Source organism: Lipophrys pholis (genome assembly GCF_963383615.2).
Source record: "Lipophrys pholis genome assembly, chromosome: 18".
NCBI classification, from domain to species: domain Eukaryota; kingdom Metazoa; phylum Chordata; class Actinopteri; order Blenniiformes; family Blenniidae; genus Lipophrys; species Lipophrys pholis.
Genome location: NC_137646.1, coordinates 13,765,538 through 13,792,197, shown reverse-complemented (window position 1 = coordinate 13,792,197; position 26,660 = coordinate 13,765,538). Strand labels below are relative to the sequence as shown.

The 26,660-nt window shown below is 41.3% G+C and overlaps 1 protein-coding gene across 1 annotated transcript in view; it reads right to left on the bottom strand.

Moving 5' to 3' along the window:
• Positions 1-16,341: 16,341 nt before the first annotated feature.
• LOC308123951 (protein Dok-7-like) overlaps positions 16,342-26,660 on the bottom strand; it is a gene marked incomplete at both ends in the record, with an annotated part of 34,994 nt that continues 24,675 nt past the window's right edge. Inside the window, 3 exons of the mRNA XM_080486701.1 lie at positions 16,342-16,478; positions 18,970-19,149; positions 26,383-26,449. Of these exons, the coding sequence (XP_080342827.1) occupies positions 16,342-16,478; positions 18,970-19,149; positions 26,383-26,449 (384 nt within the window). The remainder of the gene's footprint in view (positions 16,479-18,969; positions 19,150-26,382; positions 26,450-26,660) is intronic.

Here is a 26,660-nt window from a genome sequence, read left to right as displayed (position 1 = left end):
TCTGTTTGAGTGGGATAGATTTTTAGGTCCATGTGTGTTTTGCCTTCAAGACTCTCCAACCCGTCACTGGTACCAACTGCGATTAGATTTAAGTGCTAAACCATGTTTAGGCAAAGATAAGTCACACTGCGAAGACTGAGAATCAACAGTCAAGAGCTTTTTTTTCTCTCTCTTGCTGAGGGGACGAGTGTCCATCTGCTCTCTGCTGGCTTCAGACAGAGACGCTGCTATTTCTCTAAAGTTTAGAAATTTCTCCTACAAACAGGCGTTTCTCTCCGTTATTCGATATTTTCTCCCTTACACTCGGAAGGCTATGCGTTTTCTTTGAATGTCTTTATTTACTGTAAACAAATGAGCCTATATGGTGCCCGTACGAATTGTGCAGAAGGAGCTGTAGTATGCCCAGTATGACAATATCCTCTTTATTAAACATGCTGCCTGGTGATTCCTAATACCAAATCCTCTACAGCTTTAACATATTCAGTATTTTCTGTCGTGCCGCTTGTCTTGACTGTGTTACTTTCGTATTTGCCTCAAGGACTCCCATGAGATGGGTTGGGTTAAAAAGGGGGTCGAAAGGTCGTTTTCTTGAAGAGACCGTACATCTGTGCCTGTCCCCGAACGTCCCCGGGCGTGCCTCGGTGATTGTCGCCTTGAAAGCTCTCCTGCTGTTTCATTGTTATCGCTACCTGCTGAACAAAGGACGAGAGGGGGGATGTAATGTTTGCATTTTGCAAACAGTGAAATCTGGAGACTCAGTACGCAGGTATCACTGCACTTCCAGACTTTCAGTTCAATTATGTTTCTTCTTTTATCATTCGTGTGCAGCCATGTGTGAATTTTACCAGGTGCAACTACATTTTTTTTATTTATTTATTATGTGGATGTATACAATAATACCGGGGACAAAGGTGTCTTGATACCAACATTTATTGAGCCAGAGCCAAATGAGTCATTACGGCTTCTTCTGCTTCGTGTTCCGCTCTGGCGTTCTCTGAATTGATCATTTGCATTCGGTTATGCTTCGAGGAGAGGCTGCACATGCTGTAGAGCAGCGGTGCCCAATATGAGGCCCATAGGCCAGAACCGGCCCGCAAGAGGAGCTTATTCAGCTCACCAAACCACACGGACACGACACAACACCGAGACCCCAGCTGAGGCATCAGTGATCCTTCCATGAGAGATAGCAAACTGGCATTAGCCTCAAAGCCGTGCTCTCAGGGTAAAAACATGCATCATGCAACAGTATGATACATATTGTATTTTGAACCAGAAGGTTTCATTAAAATTGGCTTTATGTTGTCATTTTTGGTCGTAATTGTTTAGTTTTATGAAAATATAGACATTCTTATCACACATACTCTACACTACAACAAAGAAAACCATTCCATTTTAAGTTTGAAGGTTATTTTGCCACTATTTTACCAGTCCACTCAAGATTAAATTGGTCTGCATGTGGCCCTGACGTGCAGGATTTAGCGCTCTCGTCTCACAGTGAATATGTCCTCGGTTCGAGGCTCTTTTCTCAATCAAATTTGCATGTTCCATCATCTACTGGGATTGCTCGCGGTGTACTTTGAGCTTCGTATCTAGTGATGCTCCCCTTGAATGTTGGCAAGAAAAGACAGGGGTCAGAAATAACGGCTGCATAACAGTTCAGAGCGGGACAAAAGTAAAACTCCTGTTCCAAATTGAAAATGAGAATGTGCAGTTTTCTCGGGGAATTAATGAATTTTAAAAATGGCATTCTGAGATCAAGGTCTTTCTTGGCAGAAATGATCCATCGATTAATTTTCTTTTTAACTTATGAAATATTATTAACCACAACACACAGAAGACATCAGACGCACATCACAGCCCACAGATGACGATAATCACACACTCAGAAATGTGAAACACATCAGGGCAGGGAACAGCAATCAGACTGTTATGTTTTGGTTTTAGTTTGATCTCCCAGCAAAAAGGAAGAGACTGAACTCTCATTTCATGACATATCTGACCTCTGCTTGGTACCGCTGCAGATAGACGGTTCATTATCAAGCTTATTAACGTACTGAGTGACAAAGCTCAAGCTGTGATTACAACAATGACAACATGAAATGAATACATCTTCAACAAAAAAATTACATTTTTCATTGAGCCTCTTTTTCTCCGCTGTGAAAAACAATTCATTTTGCTTGCCAAGGTCCCAAACACTGTGTTTCCATAAATAATGTAATAATGGCCATGAGGCAAGAACAAGAAAAACACTGACTTTGTTCTCAAAGTACAGACTGGATAACGTCAGAAAACCTTACGTGGCACACACAAACCACAACTAAGCATTTTGTCTGAACTTTCTGGCACTACATCGCATCACAGCACAGTTAAACTTCATTTTGAAGTATAAGCATCTTCCCCTTGAACCAATAAAAGTTTTCAGCATCTCGTTTTAGCTTCAGTTTAGTAGCAGTTTCTCCCACAGAGAGTCCGGGCTTGTCCAGGGTTTAACTTAAGTTGGATAAAGTTGCACAGGCGACGGGGTAGACATAAATGACTCTTCAGGTCCATTTAGAACATAGTTAAAATTTCATCTTGCAAAAATAAAACAATAAATATCCAATACTTCCTCCCACTGATTCTTACTGTTCCAATTGGCTCCAGAGGGGTTTCTGAGAGGACTGTAGAAGCCGGGTCATCCCTTGTGAGGGTTAGGGTTGTGATGGTTGCTGGGGGACAGCCGTATTGATTCTGTCTACGTGAAGACAGTCGGGAAGCCTGCGGTTATCTGATTTCCCGTTTAATAACAAGATCAGGAAACAGCTGCCAAATTTCAGAATTATTACACAGTGGTCTGTATGTGTATGTCATACTCACGTACACTTATATTGTCATTCCTATGAAGAGGCTTACATACCTATGACCTGCTGGTTCATGGTAAAGTGGACTGTGCAGCAGAGTTGTAAGTGACTCCGATATGCCTGCAGCCTCGTGTCTTAATTACACAACTAAGTCTGATAATTACTTTATAATGACTTTTCCCTATAGTCTCTTTGTACTTATATTTCTCTGACCAAGGGCTTTTTAAAGCTCACCATTCCCCACTAGTGTAACCAAACGAGAGTCCGACTGAGCTCCCGAATTGGAGCTGCTGTTCTTTCTTGGAAAGCCGTTTCTTATAGCAATGTGTCGGGAATAATTGGGTTGTGTTTATTTTTGTTTGTTTCGATCAAAGAAAGTGAAGGTGCAGTCGTACCTAGGCGTCATAATAGATGGTGTTACACAAAAAAAAAGCAGTACAGGGTATATCTAAAAATACAGAAAAGTACAGAATAAAAATGAACTGAAATGGAAATAAAAATGCAGTATGAACAATAATTATGCTAAGAAAAAAAAGAGGAAACAGAAACTGTTTTTAATTTCGTGGTTTAAAGGCCCATTTACACGACAAGGTTTTCAAGTGAAAACGGAAATCGTTGCTCCAATTTTGAAAACGGCTCATAAGATTGAACTTTTCGAAAATGCTCCGACTCCGTTTCTGTGAAAACGGGTGTAACTGCAACTTTTTGAAAATGTTTAAACTTTGCCTCCATGGAAACAGGGTGAACATGGAACTTTTCAAAAATGCTCCTACTCCGCCTCCATGGAAACGGTGAAAACAAAACTTTTTTAAACTGCTCTGACTCCATCTCCATGAAAAAGGGATGGGACGCAACTTTATTTTTAACATTTTCAACTCCGTCTCCATGGAAACAGCGGAAAATGCAACTTTTCAAAACAGCACGGTCTCCATGGAAACGGGAGGAAAACCCAACTTTTCAAAACAGCTCCGACTCCGCCTCTGTAGAAACAGGGGAAAACGCAACTTTATGAAACAACTCCGACTCCATCTCCATGGAAACGGGGGAACATGCAACTTTTCGAAAATGCTCTGACCTTGTAGTTTTGTGGTTGGGTCTCCAAACGAATGTCCGTGTCCTCCCATTGCTAATATTTACTGCGTATTGTTCTCTGTCCTGTGTATGGTTTCATTATAAAAAATACCAACATACTAACATAGTTTTTAGCATTTCTGTCGTTTCTGTGTTTTCAAACTGTTGCCGCGTAAACACAAGACTTTACAGAAATAAAAATGCAATGACGACGCCTTTTCACAAAGTTATTGTGCAAACCGAGCCTAAGTATTAATGGATGGAGTCATTTCATGTGTTTTGTTCACACTTACGTAATGCCAATATGTCAATCGCACGCAAACACTCATTATCTTTCATCAACAGAGGACGTTGGCGCTTATTTGTGAAACCCAGCATTAAAATACAGTCGCACGGATTTATCAAGACGCTAATTAGACTGCGAGAGGTGCCTTCTCGTTGCACAGGTCTGTCATGTAAGTCTGTTGGAGGCGGCGTGCCATGACGACGCCCACTCACACTCATCTGTGCAAGTCAAGAGGTTGTATCGAGAAGCAGAGACAGTTCAGCCCATTAAAGCACTGTGGATCGATTAAATGAGGACTTAAGTCTAAGCTGCGCAACCTGATATAGCTCACATTAAATTAACAATGACCCTGACTGTAATGAGGGGTTTACGCTCTGCGACTGTACTCCTTTATTTACGCTCTTCGTTCAACGAAAAGACACGTTTTCTTTGTGTTTTGCCCTCAGCTGTCAAAGCCATAAAAGAAAGCAGCTTTTCTTTGGAGCGTGTGTTAAATATCCGTCTTGCACGCCATTAACTTGTCCATTATTTCCAGCACTGATAGGTAATGGTGCGCTTTCTTAATGCGTCCATGCTGTGTCTTATTGAAGGGACAGAAATAGAAGCAAACCCATACTGAAGCAGGGCTAAAATGGCTCAGCCTCGAGTGCACAATAGTACGCTCAATTTTTTTGTAACTGCATTAATAAAGTCTGAAAAGCGATTTGAGAGTCAAGGAAAAGGTTTTCACCTCATCCATGTGACGCATAATCGGTTATAAAAGAATCTCAAGGACAAAAGCAAAACGTGAAGCGATGACTCCTGATGTGACTTTGCTTGTTTTTTACCGTTAGTTTGTCTGCCATTGAAAGCTTCATATCAAAGACTATGTGGTTGACTGCACCTACTGAATAATTTTAAATGATGGCAATTTTGTTCAGTTTTAAGTCTGTGATTATGTTTTAAATGAACTGCTCGTCTTTTTTCAGAAAATGCTGAATTTGATTAAATTCCCGTTTTTTTAAAAGAAAGTCTAGAAACGTCATTGCTTCCCTGCTTTATGAGAACAGCACAGTCATTACATTTCTCAGAAAAGCAATTCTATTGCCCTATCGACAGCTCAACATTTCTAAAATATGCAGTGTTTTGTTTGGTTAACATTCTGTAGACAGAAGGTCATGGTCACGGTTGGGTTTGCAAATGCAGGGCTTTTTTTTCTATGGTTGCACTGATACTACTTCATTAAAGGACGAGTGCAAGTACTACATGCCGTATCGGACCCGATACTCGACACTGGTATCGGTGCATCCCTAGTTTTTCCCAGTTTCCTCCAACAGCCTAACCGGGCCTCTTTAATTTGCCTGTAGGTGTGATTGTAACTGTCTGTGAAGGACTGACAACCTGTCCAGCGGGTAAAAAAAACTTCCCCCTGAAATGGATGAAGTGGAATAAAAGATGAATGGACGCGAGCACCCTTAAATGTCACTTTAAAACACTGTATCTTGGCCACAAAAGTTCATATGTGAAATTGATAAATGGAGGATTTCGGAGGTTTTAAATCCTAATAATAACAAGTTGTTTCTTCTGCTGCATTCTAAGTTCATTTTCATATCTAGGCCTTTTTTTAAAAAAAAAAGAACTGATTGAGTTTAAATTCCTACAGATTAAATCCTCCAGTTTTTGGAGAAATTAAAGCACTGCGGGAGCGGAAACCAAATGAACTGAGATCCAAAGAAAGTCGGTGTGAAAGATGTGTCATTAATTCCGTTTTAAGAAGTCCAGCTTGAGAACAGAGCAGTTAATAGGAATCTGATTTGACTGGGCCTCTTCATTTTAAACAGACACAAGTGTACAAAGGACCTATCAAAGTTTTCCTCTTGGATTATTGTGACAGTAGCAGAGTTGTATCAGATTATCACAGTGTATGCACACCAACCTCCGTCATCCACTCTGCAAAGAGTATCAGTTTAACATCAACAGTTCATTATTTCCACAGGCAACACCACTGAAACCTTGTGGCTCCTTTCTGAAATGTCAAGTCTTTCTGGGAGTGAGCAGAGAGTCTCATTCCATTCTGCCTTGAAGTGCAAATCAAAGGCCACGTTTCTGATGCATACAGATGTGTTGGGGTCGCCTTCTGTTTACTGAGAAACCCGTCAGGGAGGAGGAGAGGAAGACATTCAACTGAAGAACTCCCCTGACAGAGGTGGATGATTTTCATTTTTTTTTCTTCTCCCTCTTCTTTTAATCTCATCAACTCCCGTAGTCTCGAGTGGGATTAATGAAATAACTGTTTCTGATTACGGTTTGATGGGAGCGGATAATACTGAGCAGAATCTACAGCTGCAGGGACAAAAACACCAACTCTGCCCTCAAATAGTGAACAATATTAAAGTTTTTTATGTGTCTTTCTTTGGCCATCTGTCGGACATGAGTCCAGAAAAGTACGATTTTAATTTCAGGTGACTTTTAAAAAATGTCTTATGGATGACATTCCCAAAAATATCATTTGACTTGCATTAATATTTAAAGTCACTTGTACTTAAAAACTTTGACGCAACGAGTTTCTTTAAAGCTTTTAAGTTGATTCAAGTTTAATTAAAAATGGCATGGAATGTTTTGTTTCCGTGCAAGTTTCTTTCTCATATTTTCATTTTGTTTTGATCGAACCTAATAGGCACTTTTTAGTTATTGTAATCAGCATGTATGTGTACTATTTACTTAAAATAATTAAGCTCTGAAAAATTCTGAATTTCAAGTTCAGAAACACCCATAAATGGGCGTAACTATAACTTTAAGTGTAGCGTGTAGTATTGGCTACTACGACTCGAAGTACAATCCCACTGGCCAGTTAAACTAACAGCGACATCCAGCTACTCGGGCCTTTCCAAATTAACTCCCTCCGACTCTGTGTGAGCTCCTACATTTCCATTGATATGCCCATACTGTTATCCACTCCTCTTGTGATGTTTTTTCTGTGTTCTTTTTGTTGGAGAATGAAAAGGACACTCAGGCTGATACGCTGTGACTAATTATTGAAGTTGATGAAGTATGACGGGTCAATATGTCCACTGAAGTGCTCCTCTTTTCAATTCTCACTGAGGACTCATTCACAGCCCTTTCTCTTTTACTTTTTGCTGATTAAAAGCACCGAATCAATACTTTGGCCTCTCTTATCTCTATTTCTACTGAAGTGATTGTGTGTGTGTGTGTGTGTGTGTGTGTGTGTGTGTGTGTGTGTGTGTGTGTGTGTGTGTGTGTGTGTGTGTGTGTGTGTGTGTGTGTGTGTGTGTGTGTGTGTGTGTGTTCGTCTGCATTTGCCACCTCTGACTTGGCGAGCCTGCCATTTCCTGTGAAGGTCCACAGATATGATATAACAGAGCAGCAGTTCCTCCGGGGTCCCGCTGCTGATGGAGCTCACCTATCTGGGGATGATTACACTGATCAGACCGGACCTTCTGCCCCGGAGTCATTTCATGGTGTCGGGGCCTTTAAGCTCTGCAGGGCACTAAGTGCTCCACGCTCCATTTTGGAGCCAAACAATGTTATCTCTTTTCTTCGTAATAAATGAAAATGATGCCCCCCCCCCCCCCCCCCCCCCCCCCCCCCAAAAAAAAAGAGAAGAGCATTGTCTGGAGTTATTATGAACTCTTTTACCACTTATATGCTAATTTTTTGTCAGGTTTGGGATTACATTTGCAGGGCGAAAAAGTCTTCCAACTAAACCTACTTTCTGAAGAAACTTTTGCCCCGGCGTACTTTTTTAACGACTCTCCTTAGTGTAGCGGAGACTGCTAATTACTTGGAATTATTTTAATGCCACTGCTTATCCTAATAATTGGAAGCAGCTGACATTAAAATAAGGACGCCGCGCGAGTAATGTCAATCAGCAAATAAAACGAAGCCGCGGGATGGGGAAAAGAAGAGAGGGAATTAGACGTTGTGCACAATCATCATCATCGTCATCGTCACTCTTCCGATTTGGATACAAGCTCCTACTCACATCCTTTCTGAATAAACGATAACTTTCCCAGAAATCAGCAAGTCATTTAAGGGATCATTTGTATCCTGCTGGGTTGAGTCACACTGTGTCACACAGCTATGACTGGGATAATTACTTCGCATCGAAACCAACTTTTCTGTCACATTTCCAGCAAAAAAAAACACAGAGAAAGTTCCGTGAGTTTGGAGACGGGATGAGGAGAAGTAAGTTGAAGGAAATCGGGGTTTCGGTGTTAAAAATAAACGTGGGATTTATGTCACTAAGCACTTTGTTGTTTTGCTCCTCTGAGCTGCATTCATCCGATGAGCATCGATTTCAAAAAGTGTTTGCATTTGGCTGGACGTCCGCCGCCGTTATCGGCAAACAGATAAAAGAACAGCTCCCCGGTTGGCGCGTTACGTAACTCACACCCAAACAAAGCTTACTACAGCAGCACGGCCGGCTGAATGTGCCACAGAGAGGTCGCACACAAAAATGTTCCCCTGTTTTTACTCATCGGGGAAAAAAATGCTGCAGCTGCTGGCCAATTTAGCACGACTCTCAAGGCGAAATCAGAGTTTAAATGCTAAAATGTGTCGGCCGTGCAATATTTGGCACAGCCGTCATCTCGCCTACATTTTTTTATTCATTTTTTTTTTTTGTGAGTGAATCACAACTCTGAGCTCGTGGCACAGCCTGTAGCAGCTGAGCTGACGATGTAAAGTCGAGGACTGACAGATCAGATTTGTTGGCCGGAGTGATTACACCCAAATGTGCTTTACGTCACGCCGCGTTATCGGACACGCCGCAGAATATTTAGCCTCCAGAAAATCTTCTCACGTGTTTTTTTTTTATCTAATGTCAATCATTTCAACTCATCTAGATTTTGTGTTGACACCTAATTCGACAATTAACACATTTTATGGACTTGTGTGTGTGTGTGTGTGTGCGTGTGCGTGTGCGTGTGCGTGTGCGTGTGCGTGTGCGTGTGCGTGTGTGTTTTCAGTCCTCACAGATTTTGGCAGCAATGTCCTGCAGAGATAATAATGATGTTTGTATCCTTCACTGTCCTTAAACTGTCTGGATTATTGGAGTCTTATTAAATTATGGAGTCATCGTAGCAAATCCTAACAGACTATTATCATCACAGGAGCTCATCTGAGAGTGAACGAAAACCTGAAGAAATGATGATGAGGGCGTCAGGAAACAGATGACCGAAGGCTGGAGAAGGAAGCGAGAGAGCGAGAGGGAGAGGTGGGGGGGGGGGAAGAAAAAAAAACAAGATTAAGGCATTTCCTCTTGAGATGCCTTGTGGGCAGCGACGACAAGAGGCTCTCTGTGTGTTTGTGTGAGACATTAGGGGTCATAATCGAGTTGGGCCGAACAAGGCCAATGACCAGGCCCAATGACCAGAGCAAAAAGGTCAGTGGTTGGAGTTTATTGGGTTGGCGTTTGGAAATGCTACTAAACCCTGGAGGCTTTGACCATTTGCAACAAATCACTTCCGACAGATAAACCGATCAGCCGCTATTTGCGGCTGCATAACATTTACTTAGAAGATGTGAGGTTGGAGGTTCAGGCGTCAGTGCGTTATGAGTTAAGAGACCGTAGCGCCACACTTATTGGGGTAAGGCTCAACAGCTGAAGCTGAAAATGATTAGGTTGTTTTATAACTGCATTCTGCAGATATTTGAGATAAATGCTTTATATTTATATCATCCTTGTGTGTTTCCTGTCGTTTTGAAATAAGATTACTGAAGCCTCGTTTATTCAACGTTTTCAAGGGAAAATGGAAGATGTTTGTTTCACTTTAGGGGTCTGTTCACAAAACAAGGGTGCTCGGAGCCACTGAAAATGCAACTTTTTGAAAACAGCTTCCAAGGTGCAACTTTTTGAAAACATCTACGTGTGGACTGCAGAAACGTTGCAACCATGCATGCGCACCATGGTCATAATATATACTTTTATTTCACACCTTTTGTTTATTGAAGATATTTTAAGAACAAAATAAAAAATAAAAAAAGTCCAGTTATGCAACGATTCAACTCAGTAAAGAGCAATTAATACGTTTCGTTATGCAGAATGTTTACGTGTCTATGTTTACATACACAGTAACAGACAGACAAATGAAAAGAAAAAAAAACTGCATATAAAAAGTAAAATTGGCATTTTCCTCCGTGGATTTAAGAGTTGGAGCATTTTCAAAAAGTTACACCTTAGGAGTTGTTTTCAAGAATTTTGCTTTTCAGTGGCTCTGAAGATGGAAATTTCTCCATTTTCACTTGAGTGTCACTGGAGAGAACCGCCGACAGCACTGGAAGATCACGCAAACGCTCCACAAATCTGGCCTGGAATCAAACCAGGGTCACTTTGTGAGGCTGCACTGCTAACCACTTCAAGGTTAAAGATAACAATTCATTTAACCTCCAGTGCCTAATCCCAGTGTCCTCTCACCCGGACTGACACCACCTGAACAGCTCGTGTGCTGTAATCGAATCTGCTGCCGTGCACTGCACAGAGGGAGAATCGATTGAAACAAAAGGGGAAGAAGAATCATGAATAACAATATCATGCGGCGAGGAGGACGATCAGCAGGTGCAGAGTTGGTGAGAAATTACATTTGTATGAATGGGTGACAAGTTCGTGAAAGATTAAATTATTCCACTGCTCAATACAGCAAACAATGCAGAGATGGAACCATTTATAGTCGTGTTGTTATGGCTGTTGAAATCATACTGACATGAGCTGGAGATATACTAACTGCTCCGCAAATCATGTAAAATATGATTAAAGTGTGGAGTAGTTGGTACAATAGGGACAAGACTGAGTATGTATGTATTTCAGTGAAAGAAATGAAATTTCCTGTTCTTCCGAATTGAGGATTTCGCTGTTTGGGATTGTGCCGACAGCCTGGCCTGTGGCTGGAGATGCTGACTCACGCCTTAAAAAAAAAACAGCCGTCATTGGTCGTGATGACATAAATCATTTTTACTGGAGTTATGGTAATTCGCCATCTGACACTGCTCAGTGAACTGAGGCGCTGGAGTTACTTTTATCTGAACAAACAATAATGTATTTAATGTTCTTGGAGAATTATTAATGCACTTTGGCGCGGCAATTTCCTGTTTGGCCTTAAAGTGCTATTGGCGGAGCGTAACCCTTTCTCACAGTTCCTGCATAATTTATGAAATTTGAGTCTTTATTTCATCTGAGTTCTTTGAAAGGCGAGGCGACATCGGTGATGAGGGACCAGAGGCGGGAAAAAATTACCTTGCATGAATAATTGAACACATGGAGTTGTTTGAATTTGTTTTCTGACACAAAGCAAAGCAGACAGTTTGATTGGCGAGTACCAATTACTTATTCACTAGATGTAATTTTCTTAGAGTTGAAGAAGGAGACTCTAGATAATTGAACCAGTGTAAAGAACATGTTAGCAGATTTCTTTTTACGCAGCCTTTGTTAACGCCGTGCAAATGTGAGTGTGATAGCGTTTGTTCATATAGAAATGTGCTTTCTGCAGGCGCTATTTAGATACTCTATGTTCCTGAAGGAGCTAACAGTGTCCAGCACTGTGAATCATGAGTCACATCTGAAGACTTTTCTATCTCAAGTCCAAAATCTTTCAAATGGAGGCCGGATAATGCTTGATGTGGCCATGTTTTCCAAGCGAGAGTTAAATGGACATACTGTGTATTGTATATATGCAGTATATATATACGATGGAGTGGACGACAAGCATGTGCAAGGCACGGTGATCACTGGGAGCAGTTCAAACAAAAGCAGGAAGGATTTACCTGCGGTATCTCTCCTTCGCACACTTGGCCTGAAGGAGTCGGTTGGAGCCGCTCAGTGATTTTATAGTCTCATGCATTGTTCTCCATTAGGGGTGATAGTTTTGTCATGGCTCTCCTCTCTCCCACCTCCTGCACTGAGTCAAAGGAGCAGCCACAGACTCTTCTTCCTTCCTCCGCGCTAGCCAAACACACCAGAGGGAGGAAAAGTGGACAGGCGAAGAAGTTGGATTGTTATTCCAGGTGACTGTCAATTATAAAACTATCACGTCTCAAGAGAATCATGGCACTCTGAAGACCGCCACTGTTGTATTGATTTACTTGGGCATGTGCATAAGAATCAGTTACCAAGGCTGTATGCAGTGGGACGCAGAGAGATGCAGTGGGACACATTTAAGAACCACCCCCCCCCCCCCCCCCCCCCCCCAAAAAAAAAACCTGCTGCTCTTCCTTTAAAAAGCAAAACCTGGAGTTACACACAGAATTTACATACTTCATTAAACTACTGCCACTACTTTCTTAATGGCATCAATACTAATTTATCTATAACATAATCATTTATAACCACAGAGACAGTTAATTGTGCTTTTTTTTTTTCACCTATGCATGGAGTGTATGACTTTCTAAGTAATACTTTCCAGCGCCATGTGGTTTAGTTCCAGGTCAGTGACTGTGTGACACGTCAGTGTGGTGAATGTCACTGTGAAGGGAGGCAGATTAAACATTACCTTCTTCAAAACATGTAAAACAAGAACAATCCCCGCTAATAACCCCACTGTATGGACGGTTCTATTATGAGATTTTAACGCCTGGTTGGCAGCTTCCTATTAAAGTAATATGCAAATCAGGCGCTTTGTTTCCCTTCTAAAGCTTTCAAAGAGCCGTGTTGGAGCTCAAACATCCTTTAGAGCAAGGATGTTTTCACTGCACATGCGGTATTAGTCTTTGTCAGAAGCATTAGTTGTTTGGCAAACAGACACTGCAGCTCTGAATGTGACCAGATTTTACTCCATGTAACTTTGTCATTAACAGTTATGGATTTATATGTGTGTTGAGGTTGTGTCACGTTTCTCAAGTATTCATAAAATGTCTGAATATTGCGTTTCAGGTTTTCCCATGGAGATCCTGAAACAACCCTGAAAAGTCATTTGCTCCGTCTGTTGAATTGTTAACAAAATGTACTTTATTGCACCAACGAACGACTTAATATGTTATGAACCATTTTTGAATAATTATAAAAGTGTATGTATGAAGAGAACCTGCAAACTGCACTCTACATTCACGAGATGAGTAGTTTGCTGTGATCCAGGGAGTTTCTGAATGTGTAGCAGAGTAGTACCACTGATGGCCTGTAGGGTCAGTGTTGTTATCCATAAGGAATGGCCAACAAGATATTATTTTCATTTTTTTTCTTGATTAACAGGGCACCATTACAGTGCAGCTGATAAAATGTTCCACTACTCTCCAAGTACTACGTTGCTTTACCTACAAGTTAACAAGATATCAGTCATCTGTTGTGCCACACTGAGCTACCTTTGACAATAACATTTCAGAAGGCGACAATATAAATAATGCAGAGATTCCAGAAGTCACGCCCATCGTGTGCTGCGGGACATTGTTTTAGAGAAAGAGGACAGAACACCACTGAGCTCTGTGTAGGATTACCATGTATACGCTGAAAAAGTCTCCAGTTTTGATGCTAATTGCTTGCTTAAAGCTATTTCTCTTTACCTGGGAACTGGAATTTTGCATTTAACGGATTAAGGCCTTGGATATGTGACTTTTTCGAGCGAAAACGAAAAACCTTTGTTGCTTTTTGGGTGTCCGTTAACAGTCCTCAGAGACACTAAAAAAACTACTTTTCAAAAACACTCCCGAGTCGATCACTGTGGAAATGGAGGAAAATGCCACTTTTCTGAAACGCTGCTACTGCACAAGTAAACAGTTCTTCTGCACAGGTGCAAGTAGATGGGCAATATCAACAATGGTGGAATCCAGAGTGTCATGACCCCCAGCCCATATTCTCCTGTCAATTTCGAGTGTTTTGTTCTCTGCGCTCATGTGCCTGTAGTTTCATTGCAAACCAAACAGCACAAACTAGTGGCCCCCCATGAAAACTACATCGTTTTCAGAGTTTTCATGTCAACAGACTCAGTTTTCCAAACCGTTTGAACGCAAAAACTTTGATCACTTGAACTGCCACGAGGATTTACATTGAGTGTATTTCATTTGGAGAGAGCGGTCATTGTGTAATAAAGAATACATGCGTGTAAAAAGGAAAAGTGAGAACTGTGACAGTCTGAAGCTGTTTGCATGGTCACGGGCGACATGTGTGAGACGGAATAAAAACCAACACATTTGTGGTAAGGCAGCTTTATATATCATGTTACCAAACTGGTTTACAACTGTACACAAGGGAAACGTCCCTTATATCAGCTATTGTCGTTCTAGAAAAAAAATATATATATATCTGAACACATCAAAGCAACAGTTATAAATAATTTACTGGAAAAAAATAAGATAAGAGAAAAAAAAAATAGTGCCTGAGGATACAGGCCCTTGAACTCTTTCCATACATCTTTGTACTTACATATACGTCCTCACATGTATATTTTATGACAGTCCACATCAGCTAAATACAAAGAAAATGTATTTACAGACAACTAAAACAAAGCTTGACTATGACACAAAACAACACTTTAATCCCTTGAAACGAGTAGCGCTACTTAATGTACAATTTCTAAATAACTGCAGTAACAAGCTGATGTGCACACACACACACAAACACACAAACTGAGGAATAATATTGACAATTTTAACATCTTCACAAAGTTGTTTGAGAAAACAATCCTCAGATGTTTTTTTTTCCTATTTATCATATATATATATATATATATATATTTAAATATTTCAAAATTGTGTCAAAAAGTCTTTCATTTCAAATAGAATTCAGTGAATTTCAGAGAATGTGCTGCTCAGCTCTGCATTATTAGGATCAAACTGTTCTGTGTGAACTCTGAGGCAGAAAAATATGATACCAAGATATTTTTTTTGTCCAATCAATAGTGTGCAAATCGATACCAAAACATCGATACTTGTCAGTTTTATGTCTTCCATGCTCATGTTCAAATATCAAGATTTACATTGTAATTACTACTTTTATATCAACTTTTTTCTTTCCATCCCATTTCCTGGTAGTAGTGTAACTCCTTCCTACATGTGTGAGTCTCTGGACGGAGGGTTTGAAATACCGCTTCTGGACACGAGTTGGTGAATGACTTATTCAGCCTGTGAGGAGTTGTGGACGATAACCTCCAGGCTATTTCAAAAGCAGCAGAACAAACAACAGCAGCCACTAGTGGCCAAACATGAAAACTACAATTTCCTTCAGCATTTCCGCCTTTTCTGTCTAAAAAGACATCGTTTTCAGAATGTTGCCGTGTAATCACCAAACTTTTCTGAAACAAAAAGGAAGCGTGGCGTTAATGCGGCCTGAAAGGACAAACACCATGACTGATGCGCTCAGTAAATGAATACTATTGCCAACATCCCGACCAAGTGCAGGAAAGAAACCAGTCTTTGGGATGTATGTAACATTTTTTACAAAAACATGTCTTTAACTCCACAAAAGGCTATTGTACAAAGAATCATTACGGGCAATACCAGCTATGGTTTCACTTGATCAGTGGTGACATCAGTGACATCAGTGGTATTGCACATCACAACTGAACAACTCCTGCTCGCTTTGCCTGACTTTACAGCATTTTCAGTAAGACTAGATGAAATAGACCCCAAATCTAAACTAAAACTAACATGTGGAATTTCTCACTGAGAAATAAATAAAGGCGTGTCATCACGTTGGGAGGGTTAACGCTCGTATTCTTCCTGCCTTATTTTCCAGAAACCGGGCCAAAACAGCATATTGCATGTTATGAGGGGATGGCCGGCGTGAGCTGTGAAATGCCACCGCTCTGGGGGTTTAATCGGCGCCGGTGACTCAGCTCAGGACTGGCACATCTTTCTCCGAGTTCGCTTGAGGCTCCGGGACTGACATAATGCCATTTAATGAGACGCCCGAGTTCACAAAGAGGACCGAGCCTGAAATGTCGTCCCCGATCACGTGCCAACCCTTCGGAAACGACGCCCCATCTCCAAGCCATTACAGGGGCGTGTCCCGGTCTGGCAAAGAGGACGCCGAAGAGGCGGCGCTGTGTGAGATATCAGCATGTGCAAACTTAAAAAACAAAATATATATATATAATATCTGTATTCAAAAGGTGAAACAGGAATCCCACAGTCCGTCATCAGAGCCTTGTCTTTTTTGCGGTTTACATTCTGATGTAAAAAATAAATCTCCCCACTGAGTTCAACTTTTCGGTGAAGGACGAGTCAATGTGGCGTCCCCTTCCGTCTCAGCTCCAGCGTGTGCAGGCCCTCCTGCCGACCCAGGGCGTGCTGCGCACCCACTTTGTGGGCCGTCTCTGTGGCCGTGATGTCAATCTGGGCGTATTTGGTGGAGCTTTTTCCTGTGGAGACACACACGACTCTCCTCAATTCAAAAGTCAAGTATTTAGGCACACTTTCAACTGTGGCAGCGTATGGAACGACTTATTGGTCTCTGACATTCTGAATGAAGCTTAAACATGTGAAAATAAAGCCTTACTGATTGCAAGAAGACAAAGCTACTTTTATCCAGGAATGAAATGATAGTACACGGTGTATTGGGTGTCATGTTGATATTTTTGCAAACCAAACAATTACTACGTAAAATAACTACAATCTGAATTTACTGTCTGGGCCAAAATACAGTGAAATGTCCACAAAACTGCTCCTGAAGCTATTGCATGCTGCATGTTGACCATTTTCTTGGTGGTTTGACCAGATTGGGGCATTTTGCCCTGATCTACACCAACAGAATTCAGGCGGAGCGACTTCCTGTCATTCTAAATGTGCATTTGAGCATCATAACAGAAACCATACAGACATGCAAATAACTCAGCCGGGCCCTTTTAAGATTCTCCTCATGCACCACTTTCCATATGCACATCACTGAAATTATCATAATTTGGTCCCTCTCCTTGTGTGCAAATCAAATAAGCGAAATGTCACAGGGCTCAATCGGAAAATCAGCCACCGTATGTGTGCATGAATACAATCTGGAATGTGCATCGCTGCCGCATCCTGATCAGCTTTCTTTTAGAAATCTCATAAAAAGGGAATCAGGAGACATCAGCCTGCCTGAGAGGGGATCCCGCCACAGAGCAGTGATGTGAACGCCCCCTGACCTCCTTTCAGCGCTGACGCAGACCCCCCCCCCTCCCAGGTGACAGATTAATGAGGACGTAAACTGTATCGCTGACATTACACATTAACCTCGCTCGTGTCAGAGCTCAAGCGGTCCTCGTTTTCCTGAGGCCAGTGACGCTAATAGCCGACTTGTCTGTCAATTACAGCTCACTTGTGTGTCTCCGATGACAAGGACTCAGCTGTCTTTTACCGAGATGACAGGAAATCATCACAATGGTTTGAAAGCGATTCCTGTAACTCCGATGAGGTCAAATACAATTATAGACCAATCAGGCAGCTCCAGTGACTTTTCATGCTCTCTCCATATTGATATTCCAGTTTATTGTGCAGCAGTTCTGTTAATACATCTGTAAGTCTGGACTGGAACTGTGTTGTTCTTCTTTTCTACTGTGCTCTGTGACTTACAACATTAAACACTAAAAAGATAAGGAACTGCAGAGACGTTCTGTATTTGATTGTATTTGATTTAAATTTGGATTTATAAAATAAAAAAGGATCTGCATTCAAAATATGAAATAATTTTTTTTTTTAAATCCGGATTTTAAAAAAATACATAGGATTCTCTAATGCCAAATCTCAATAGGCCGACGTTTATTATATGTTTTGAAATTTAAACTGTATGTTTGTAATATGCCAAGGGATTACTTTTTACTTCACTTTAGCAATTTATAACCTATAAATCCTGTGTCAGGGATTAAAGTGATTTGTAGATAATGTCTAATAAAAGAAATTAAAGAGTTTGTTCCGTATTTCACTGACTTCTGAGAGACGAATAAAGTTTGTCTTTAAATACTATTAGATGCTTAAATGCACAGATTCTCTCTCCCTCCCTCTCATTAAATTATCACACATACTCCCCCTCATCGCAGCAGTTCAAGTTTGATGTTTTCTTTTCATGCGGCTCCTCGACTGTGAAGCGATAAACACTACAGGGGTGGATTGTGTTGCTCAGGCTGAGGGTGATAACTGCCCTCCCATAGCGTTAATTCTCTCTCTCTCTCTCTCTCGACCTGGAACTTCGTGGTCTGAGCCTCCATCAAGTCAGCAGCGAGTGGATTTATTGTCTGTTTGCTGTGACTGTCGACACTTAAACAGTGATAAGAGACACATATTTGCATATATTTGTTTAGCTGTTACAGGTTTAGATTTTTCCCCCCACCTTATTTATCTAACCATTGTGAACACTGTTATCATTGTATCACTATCATTGTAAACGATAAGTAGACTGTAATCCATATTCTCCTGGGACTCGGTGGTTTTATAGTCGACAGTCACGGTGATAACAAACTTGGTTGTCTGTCCATTCGAATGTCCGTGTTCTCCCATTGTTAATGTGCATAGCTTAGTTTACTCCGCGCCACGCGCACGTGTGTGTGTGTGTGTGTGTGTGTGTGTGTGTGTGTGTGTGTGTGTGTGTGTGTGTGTGTGTGTGTGTGTGTGTGTGTGTGTGTGTGTGTGTGTGTGGCTTCATTACAAAACAAACAACAGTGGCAATCGTTTTTAGCGTTTCTGCCATTTCTATCAAAATGGACAGTGATTTCAAAGCATTGCAGAGTAAACGCAAAACTTTAGTGAAACTAAAATGCAAAAACAATGGATTTTTGGGGTGAATGCCTATTGTCTCATTTTGATTATATATAAATGCTGCATCAGTTCCTCACACAGATGCTTCCGTTTCGTGCGGTGAGCGATTTGAAAAGCCCTCCTTACTCTGGGCAGGCAGGTGCGCCGCCGTCCCCCTGGTGCCGTGGCCCGACTCCTGCAGCTCCAGCTCCATGTAGTTCAGCTGCTTCTTGGACGTGGGACTGATGGGAATATTCACGTATGTCACGCCGTCACTTCGAGGCCTGTCAAGCGGCGGCGCCTCTGGAGGGAAAACAAACACGCCTCCTGAAAGAAGCAAGAGTCAATTCAGCTCAGGTGGTGCTTTCTTCATTTAAATAAAAAAAAGGTGTGAATTGAGCATTTATTTTTAACAAAATTATGTGTGTGTGTGTGGGGGGGCGGAAAAAACAGACCAAACTAGTCATTTACTCTGCTGAGATGTACTGCCACCCACATTCATCATCATCCAAATACCTTTGAAAAGAATGCATTTACATGACAATGAATGTTTAAAAATAAATCAGTTTGTTACGCTGGTTGTGCACCTTGTAATAACAGTGTGGCTCTAGTATGCATTGTGAAATAGAATTTAGAGGACAATGGAGCACCTATTGTGACAATGAATTCATTCATGAAACTCTGACGCAGGATTTGTTGTCGTCACCGTTGCTTTAATAAAGGGATCAAAATGAAATTAAGGATGGGAGTGAAGTTTTTTTTTTTTTTTTAACACATAACCTGAAGGAAACGCTGGATTCCTCCTCCAGGCGGAGCAGCTGCGAGCGGTTAACCGCGGCCTCGTGTTAATTACAGACACCCACAATAACACCACGACGCCGTTTCCAGCGGCGAAGCACGGAGGCTTTTCGGGGGATTCGCAGTTACACCAGAGCACAGCAGATAGCCCCTCTTCCTCCCGAGGCTAATTATGCATACGAGCTGATACGCCCCAGATAAATTATTGGATCAGTTATTGTCATTTCGAGGAAGTAAAACTCCATTGTCCTTTTCAATTCTACCTTCGTTTTTTTTTTTCTTTTCTGTCCAGCCGCTGCAGAAAAACGTCGCATCCGACACGGAAATGCTTTGTGTGCAAAGATGTTATCATCTTTAGGTGAAACTGTAAAGATAATACTGCATTCAAACACCAAAAAAAAACAAAAAAACAGCTTTTATCGATTAATGAGAATTTCTTTGAGGAAAGAAATATATTTGAGTTTTTCCTTGGGTGAGAAAGTTTCTGCTCTCATTTCTGCCTGAACTTGACTTCATTTCAACAAACCAGTCCGATCTGATCATTTCAGCCATTAAGATTTACTTGTGTTAAATTGAAAGCTACTTTTTGGAGACGCTTCTGGACTTTACGGCCGTGCAGATTGAAAGCTGTGATCTGCTGGACCTTGCAGGGGATTCAGAAATACGTTCAAGCTGGCACCAGATAAAATCAGACAATTAGTGAAAATCCTGGATCCCGGCACAATGCGGAGTGACCTCCCACATTTGGAATTTTTAAAAAAAAAAAGTTATTCGCACTAATCTTGTTCATTCCGAAAAAACTGATTTTGTATGACTTAAATCTTAATTACTGAACTTTTTTTTTTTTTCAAACAGTAAATATGCAAATATTACTTTTGTTAAGCAGTTTCAAATAGCCCCCCAATAATCCACTCAGTTAATCAGTTAAGCCACTGGAGGGGAAAAAAGGATTAAAATGAAACACAAATGCTTTTCCTGTCAAACGTCACAGCGCCGATGCTGCCTACCTAATTCAGTTCTCAGTCAAATTGATAATACGTGATAGGCTCTCAATAATGAGAAAGCCCTATTACACATCGGCCGTTAGGCTCGGTGTGTCATTCCTACAGTTTCAGCACATCGACCTTAAATATGTGCATATTTCAGCTCCACAACACCTTTTGTCCAAAGCTACGGTTTTCTTTTTTTTTTTTTTATGCCTGCATCTGCATTCCTGCAAAGATAGCTGCAACCTTCACAAACAGGGCACAGGGCACTCAAGGATATCTTGAAATTTGCATAACTTGAATAACGCTCTTCCACTCTGTGAGCACAGAGCTGCAAGGAGCGAGACCGACTCGAATTTCTCCTAAAATGTGATGTGAAGATACGCTACGGTGCCGCTTGGATGCAAATACTGTCTATCAGAGACAAAACCTTCATGCCTCTTTGGGTTTCATGTCAAAGATAAATTTCCACCTGGGCTGTCAAACATACGGCCCGCGGGCCTCAATGGGTCAGCCAGAGGGTCGAATCTGGTCTGAGGAATTAAACTGCAAAGTCTGAAAATCTAGATTTTTATCTCAATCTATATAGTATTAGTTCATACACGTACTCCCAGTTTCTACAGCAGCAACCAAAATGAACATCGCTGTAACTTCTGCTTCTCTTCGGATTATTGCTGAATATTTTTTCCTTTAAAAAGTTAAAAGATGAACGACACAAAACAGAGACACGTCTTTTTTGTATAGAAATACGAAGGGAAATCTGTGTTTGTTTGTGTGTAAATTCAACATTTTCAAGAAATAATCCATGAAACATAAATGTCCATACTCTTTATGCACAGTTTAGTAACACGTAACCAATGAATACTCCACCTCAGTGCGTGTTGGATTTTGCAAACACACTCATGTTCGAAGATTCTAGTTTGTCACGATCACAGAGATTACGGCCTCCTCTCATTTGTAAGCGGAGGCTTGCAGACTGCCGCAGCGTGTGAGAAAGACAAAGCACTGATGAGAATAGTCCATCTGATGACAATTTTTGTTACACCGCCGACATGGACGCAGTCTCATTTCAGAATCGGATTATAAAACACTGAATGAAATGCATTCATTTAAATGTCTGCACAGGCCGTCGCAGCTGTGTTGTCATTCCGCTCTCATGCAGACATGATGCTGTGAATGTGTGGCGGTTGTGTAATATGCAACATTTGAGTTAAGGAAAAAGAAAAAGAAAATCACCTGCTATTGACTCCTTTTAAATGGCAGTAGGCAGCGGCCATTACCCGCAGCTCAGAAGCATCAACCCCGGGGGACACTCATACAATCAGCGAGGAGCCATTAGACGCCAGCAGACTCTCGGTGGGTTCAGCCTTCGGCAACGTCTAACCTAATTGATCAGACACCAAGCAGCAAGTGCTCAAGTGTGGTGTTTTGTAATGGCTGCCATTACAACAGTGGGTTTGCCCACCGCTCTAAGGGGGACTGGGGGACTTTTTGATAATGCACTTTGCAAACCCTCCAGGGGAGACGTTACAGGTAATACCCGGTGGCGGTCAGTGACCTCCACTCAAAGTCAACTGTTCCTGAGGTAAAAACACATGGTTCAAATAGCAGCTGCATTTTCAGGGTGAGCCGGATAATCAGCATCCCCCAACTCAAGTACAAGGAGTAAAGATTTGTAGTCAAACGTCAAAATATGAAGTTTGCCTGGCTGCCAATTTCCTGCACTGCATCGGTTTAACTTTTCTGTGTCAGAAGGAAGTTATGAATCTGAGCATATGAAAATCACTTGTGGGGTTCCACAAGGCTTTATCCTTGGGACTCTTTCATTTACCATCGACTTGCTTCTTCTCAAATCCTATAATACTATGCAGATGACACACAACTCTATTTATCAGTGTCACTGAATGACAACAGCCTGCGCATAAATTAAATCAAAGAGTGAATAATTCAAAATCTTATACACCACCACTCCAAGAAAGGACTGAGCTGATTGTTTGTGGCACCACCGAGGAGTTTAATGGTCACCGCTCATCTTGAAGATTATTTGGATCATCCGGCAGACAGACAGGACAAAGTGTCTCTTTCTAAATAAAGTGTAAATTATGACCATGCGATTATACCAATATATGATTATACGGATATACGATCAACAAAATATACAGAGCACATTACAAAATATTCCTCGGTTTCTCTCTGAATGCTAAAATAAAGCAAATTTAAAAAAAAATTAAAGATGCATGTATATTTTGAAAACTTTGCTGTGTAACACTTGAACTTTTCTGACACGAAAACATAAAGACAATGCGTTTTCACATGAAACGTCGTGTAAAAAGGGTCTTATAATAAAGATTAAGAATAATAAAGTATAAAACTGAACTAATAAAGGGTTTAAAAATGTCAAAACAGTGACAGAAAATTGTCATTGAACCCCGATAATACGGGGTAATCTCTTATCAAACTGTATGTCTGACATATTGGTCAGTTCAGATTTCACAACATCTATATTACATTTATTTTATACTAAACCTCTATATCTCAGAATTTGTCGCCCAGTACTGAATGATTTCCAATATCTACACTTTATTTAATCAGTATTTGTACAGCACATTGGAGATGATAAAATGCAGCTTAAAGTCCTCCAGAAATGATTGAATAAAACTCCCTGTAAACAAACACATCCACGTGTGTGTCTACATATGAATGCCTACAGAAGCACACACACACACACACACACAAATATCCAAAGTAACTGAATACATACAATTAGTCAGGAAGAAAAATGCACAACAGTTAAAATCAAATTAGTTTGAAAATCTAAAAAAGCGAGGGTCAAACACACAGGCATTTCTACACTCATACATGAATATTAGAATTCATAATGCCGTAATGAAAGTATAACCACTCTTTATTTTGAAAGGGTGCTATACACTCCAGTAAGAGGTCTCTGTCCCTGGACTGATTCATGTTTTGTACCCAGAAAGACACTCCCACAGTGTTTACAGTCTGCCTGCTAGGCACTCGCTCCAACACAAAGGGTGCATTTGTTGCGAGTCTGGCGTGGGAGGAGGTTGTGGGCTGCTCGTCGCTTCATATTAATGGCACTGACACGGAGAGCCAGTGTCTTGTGGTTTGGGCTTTAAATGCTGAAAAATTACATTTCATATTTTAAATGTGGTAAAATGTTTCAATTCAAAAAAATAATGACGTTATATAAGAAAAGAGATCCTTATATTTTCAGCATACCCATTTAGGGACCTCAAGCTTTCCAGGATCACGTTACAAAATGTGATTGTGTGAAAATGTTATGATGAAATCAATGGCATCATGTGTGAAATATGGGGAATTAAACGAATTACAAAAACAGAAAGGAGAAAAAAAACATTTATTTTAATTTTGACTGACGTAAACCTGCAGTGGTAAACATCGAGGACTCTTCTTTCTGCTCTTGGCAGATAAGAACCTTCTTTTAGGTTTTGCTTAGTTTTTGTGACTTACATGTCATCGTGTTTCTTTGCGCCGTGTTCCTTCATGTTTTGGATCTGATTGTACCTTCTAGTTGTTGTCTGGTTTCATGTTTCCTGCTTGTGCCAAGTTCAGTATCGTCAGCGTTCCCTAAACTCCCCCGACTTACCCTCGCTTGTTGTCAGCTGTGCCTAGTTTTCTTCCCACTCCCCCTATGTACGCACACTTCATTAGTTAAACCCGTTGAAATGCTTATCAACACAAGTCAGCCGATAACACGAGCGGAGCTCAATGTATTTCTGCGCGTAGAGAAGTCAAGGTGAGCGACTGCAGTTCAAACTGAGCATGAGATTGGAGAAGAAGCTTTAAGTGCAAACGGAAAACTCTCTTTGCGTTTTTGGTGTCCGTTCACACGACAACGGTGCTCGGAGCCACTGCTTCCACTGTGGAACTTTTTGAAAATGCTCCGACTCCATCTCGGTGGAAACGCAACTTTTCGAAAACACTGCTTCGCCACATGTGCACCGAGGCGTCAGTAAATAGTTCCTGAATGCGTGAATAGAAGGACAATCACAACAATGCAACAACTTTTTACTGGTCCGAGCGGTATCGGACCGTGTACTGGTATCAGCATCAGTGCTTCGTTGAAAATGATCCACATAAAACTGATCATGAGAAAAAGGAATGTTTTGTCCATGTGTGCAATGTAAGAAGTAGACAACTACTTTTATTTTCCACTGAAATTTGTGTCCTCGGGTAACCAAGGGCTTCCAGAATTGGCCGCCTCCGACCATTAACTGGCTGCTTGAAGGGTGGGGGTTGACATGAGGGCCGAGTCGTCTGAGTGTGTGCGCATGTATGTGCGTGTAGGTGTGTGTGTGTACATGACTGATGGGTTTGTTGCCATAGTGTGACAGCTGCTGGGACTTGGTAGAGCAGGTGTGCGTTCGACTGAGGGCATGTTTCTGGGTGTGGGAAGCTTAAGTGGCCAAATGTCCCCCGACAAGTGTCCCCTCACCTCACGTCAGGTAGCCCGTCTCACACACAAGCCGTGCTCGGTTTTTCCCCCAGACACATTTCCTCTTATGAAACGCCACACAAACGGCAAACAAAGGAGCAGATGATCGGGCTGCAAGGGGCCGCCGAATACACAATAAAACCAGTCCTGAACTACACGTTTGTATTCATGGCGACACAAAATGTGATTGATCGGTGGTGCCTTTTCCCAGTAGAATTCATGTTAAAAGAAATACACTCCGGCTTGTGTGATTCTTTCAAAAAGCAACCTCAGAATGTATAAGTGAATACTTACACGACACGTTCTCATCAAATGCTCCCCCCCCCCCAACTAAGGAATTTTCTGACGCAAGTTGAATAAAAGATGAAAGAGATAAAAGCTTGTGAAGACTGTTATGTAGCAGAATGCAAAGATATATTATGCATCAAACCGAACAATAATGAAAACTATGGATGTTCCTGGCAAATAATTTCTCTGTCAACTAAACAAACCAAAAAAAATAATTACGATTAGGTGGCTCGTCTAAAAATGGAAACAGCTCAGAAAAAGTAAAAATGCTTGACTTCAATGTGGCTGTGGCATTGCAGTGGAGTTATTATATACCTTTTTATTTTCTAATTTATTATTATTTTTCACAGCCTCCATGCGAAAAGTAGTCTGTCCAGTGCAGTCTCCAGTGGAGTGGTGTTGTATAAAACGGAACAACGTTTTCAAGTGAAAACAAAAAATCTATGTAGCGTCTCTTGGGCGCTCGGAGACACTGAAAACGTAACTTTTTGAAAATGTTCCAAAATGTTTTTTAATTTTTTTTACTTCTCAATGTCCAGTTATTGCTCCTCGTCTCCGTAAAACACTTTGAATGAAGCTTTTACTCAGTATCGCCACACAGGCCATGTTTTGACCCGCGGGCTGTACGTTTGCATCCTGCTGCAAAACAGACCTCATGAAAAGGGGTTCCTATCACTGTCACAGTCCATTGCGCTGAAATAACTACCTGCAGCGTGCATGTTCCTGCCTCATACGGACCGTGCCAGTCTGGGCTCAGTTTATCGATTCGCTTCATCTCACACACCAGGTGACGCTTCAACAGGGACGCTGCTTTCGAATGTTGTGACTCATCAATTTAATTCAAAGGATCCTGGTTATTGTGAGGAGGCTGAGTGATGCGCAACCAAAGTGCTGAGAAACCCAGAAAAGGCCCATTGAACGGGGGAAAAAAAAAAGAAAAAAGAATCCATTTGTGCCGCCGCAGACCCTTCGATTTGCATACTGCAAAAAAATGTTAGCCCCACTTACCTTCAGACTCCTGCAGGAGCTTCTGCTGACCGTAGCTGCCCATCAGCTCGTACTTCTTGTCTTCTGCCTGCAACACACACACAAACACACAAACACACAAACACAAACACACACACAGCTGTTCAGAACTTCCCTGCACCCACCACATAAGTTCATTATATAAAAGGCGTAACAATGACTTTCCCCTCAACAGCTCGGTGGACACTTTGTGAGTATTTCCAGACGAGAGACTGACCGCCGGGGAGAAATCAGGACGATGTCTTACATGTAGAGACCGT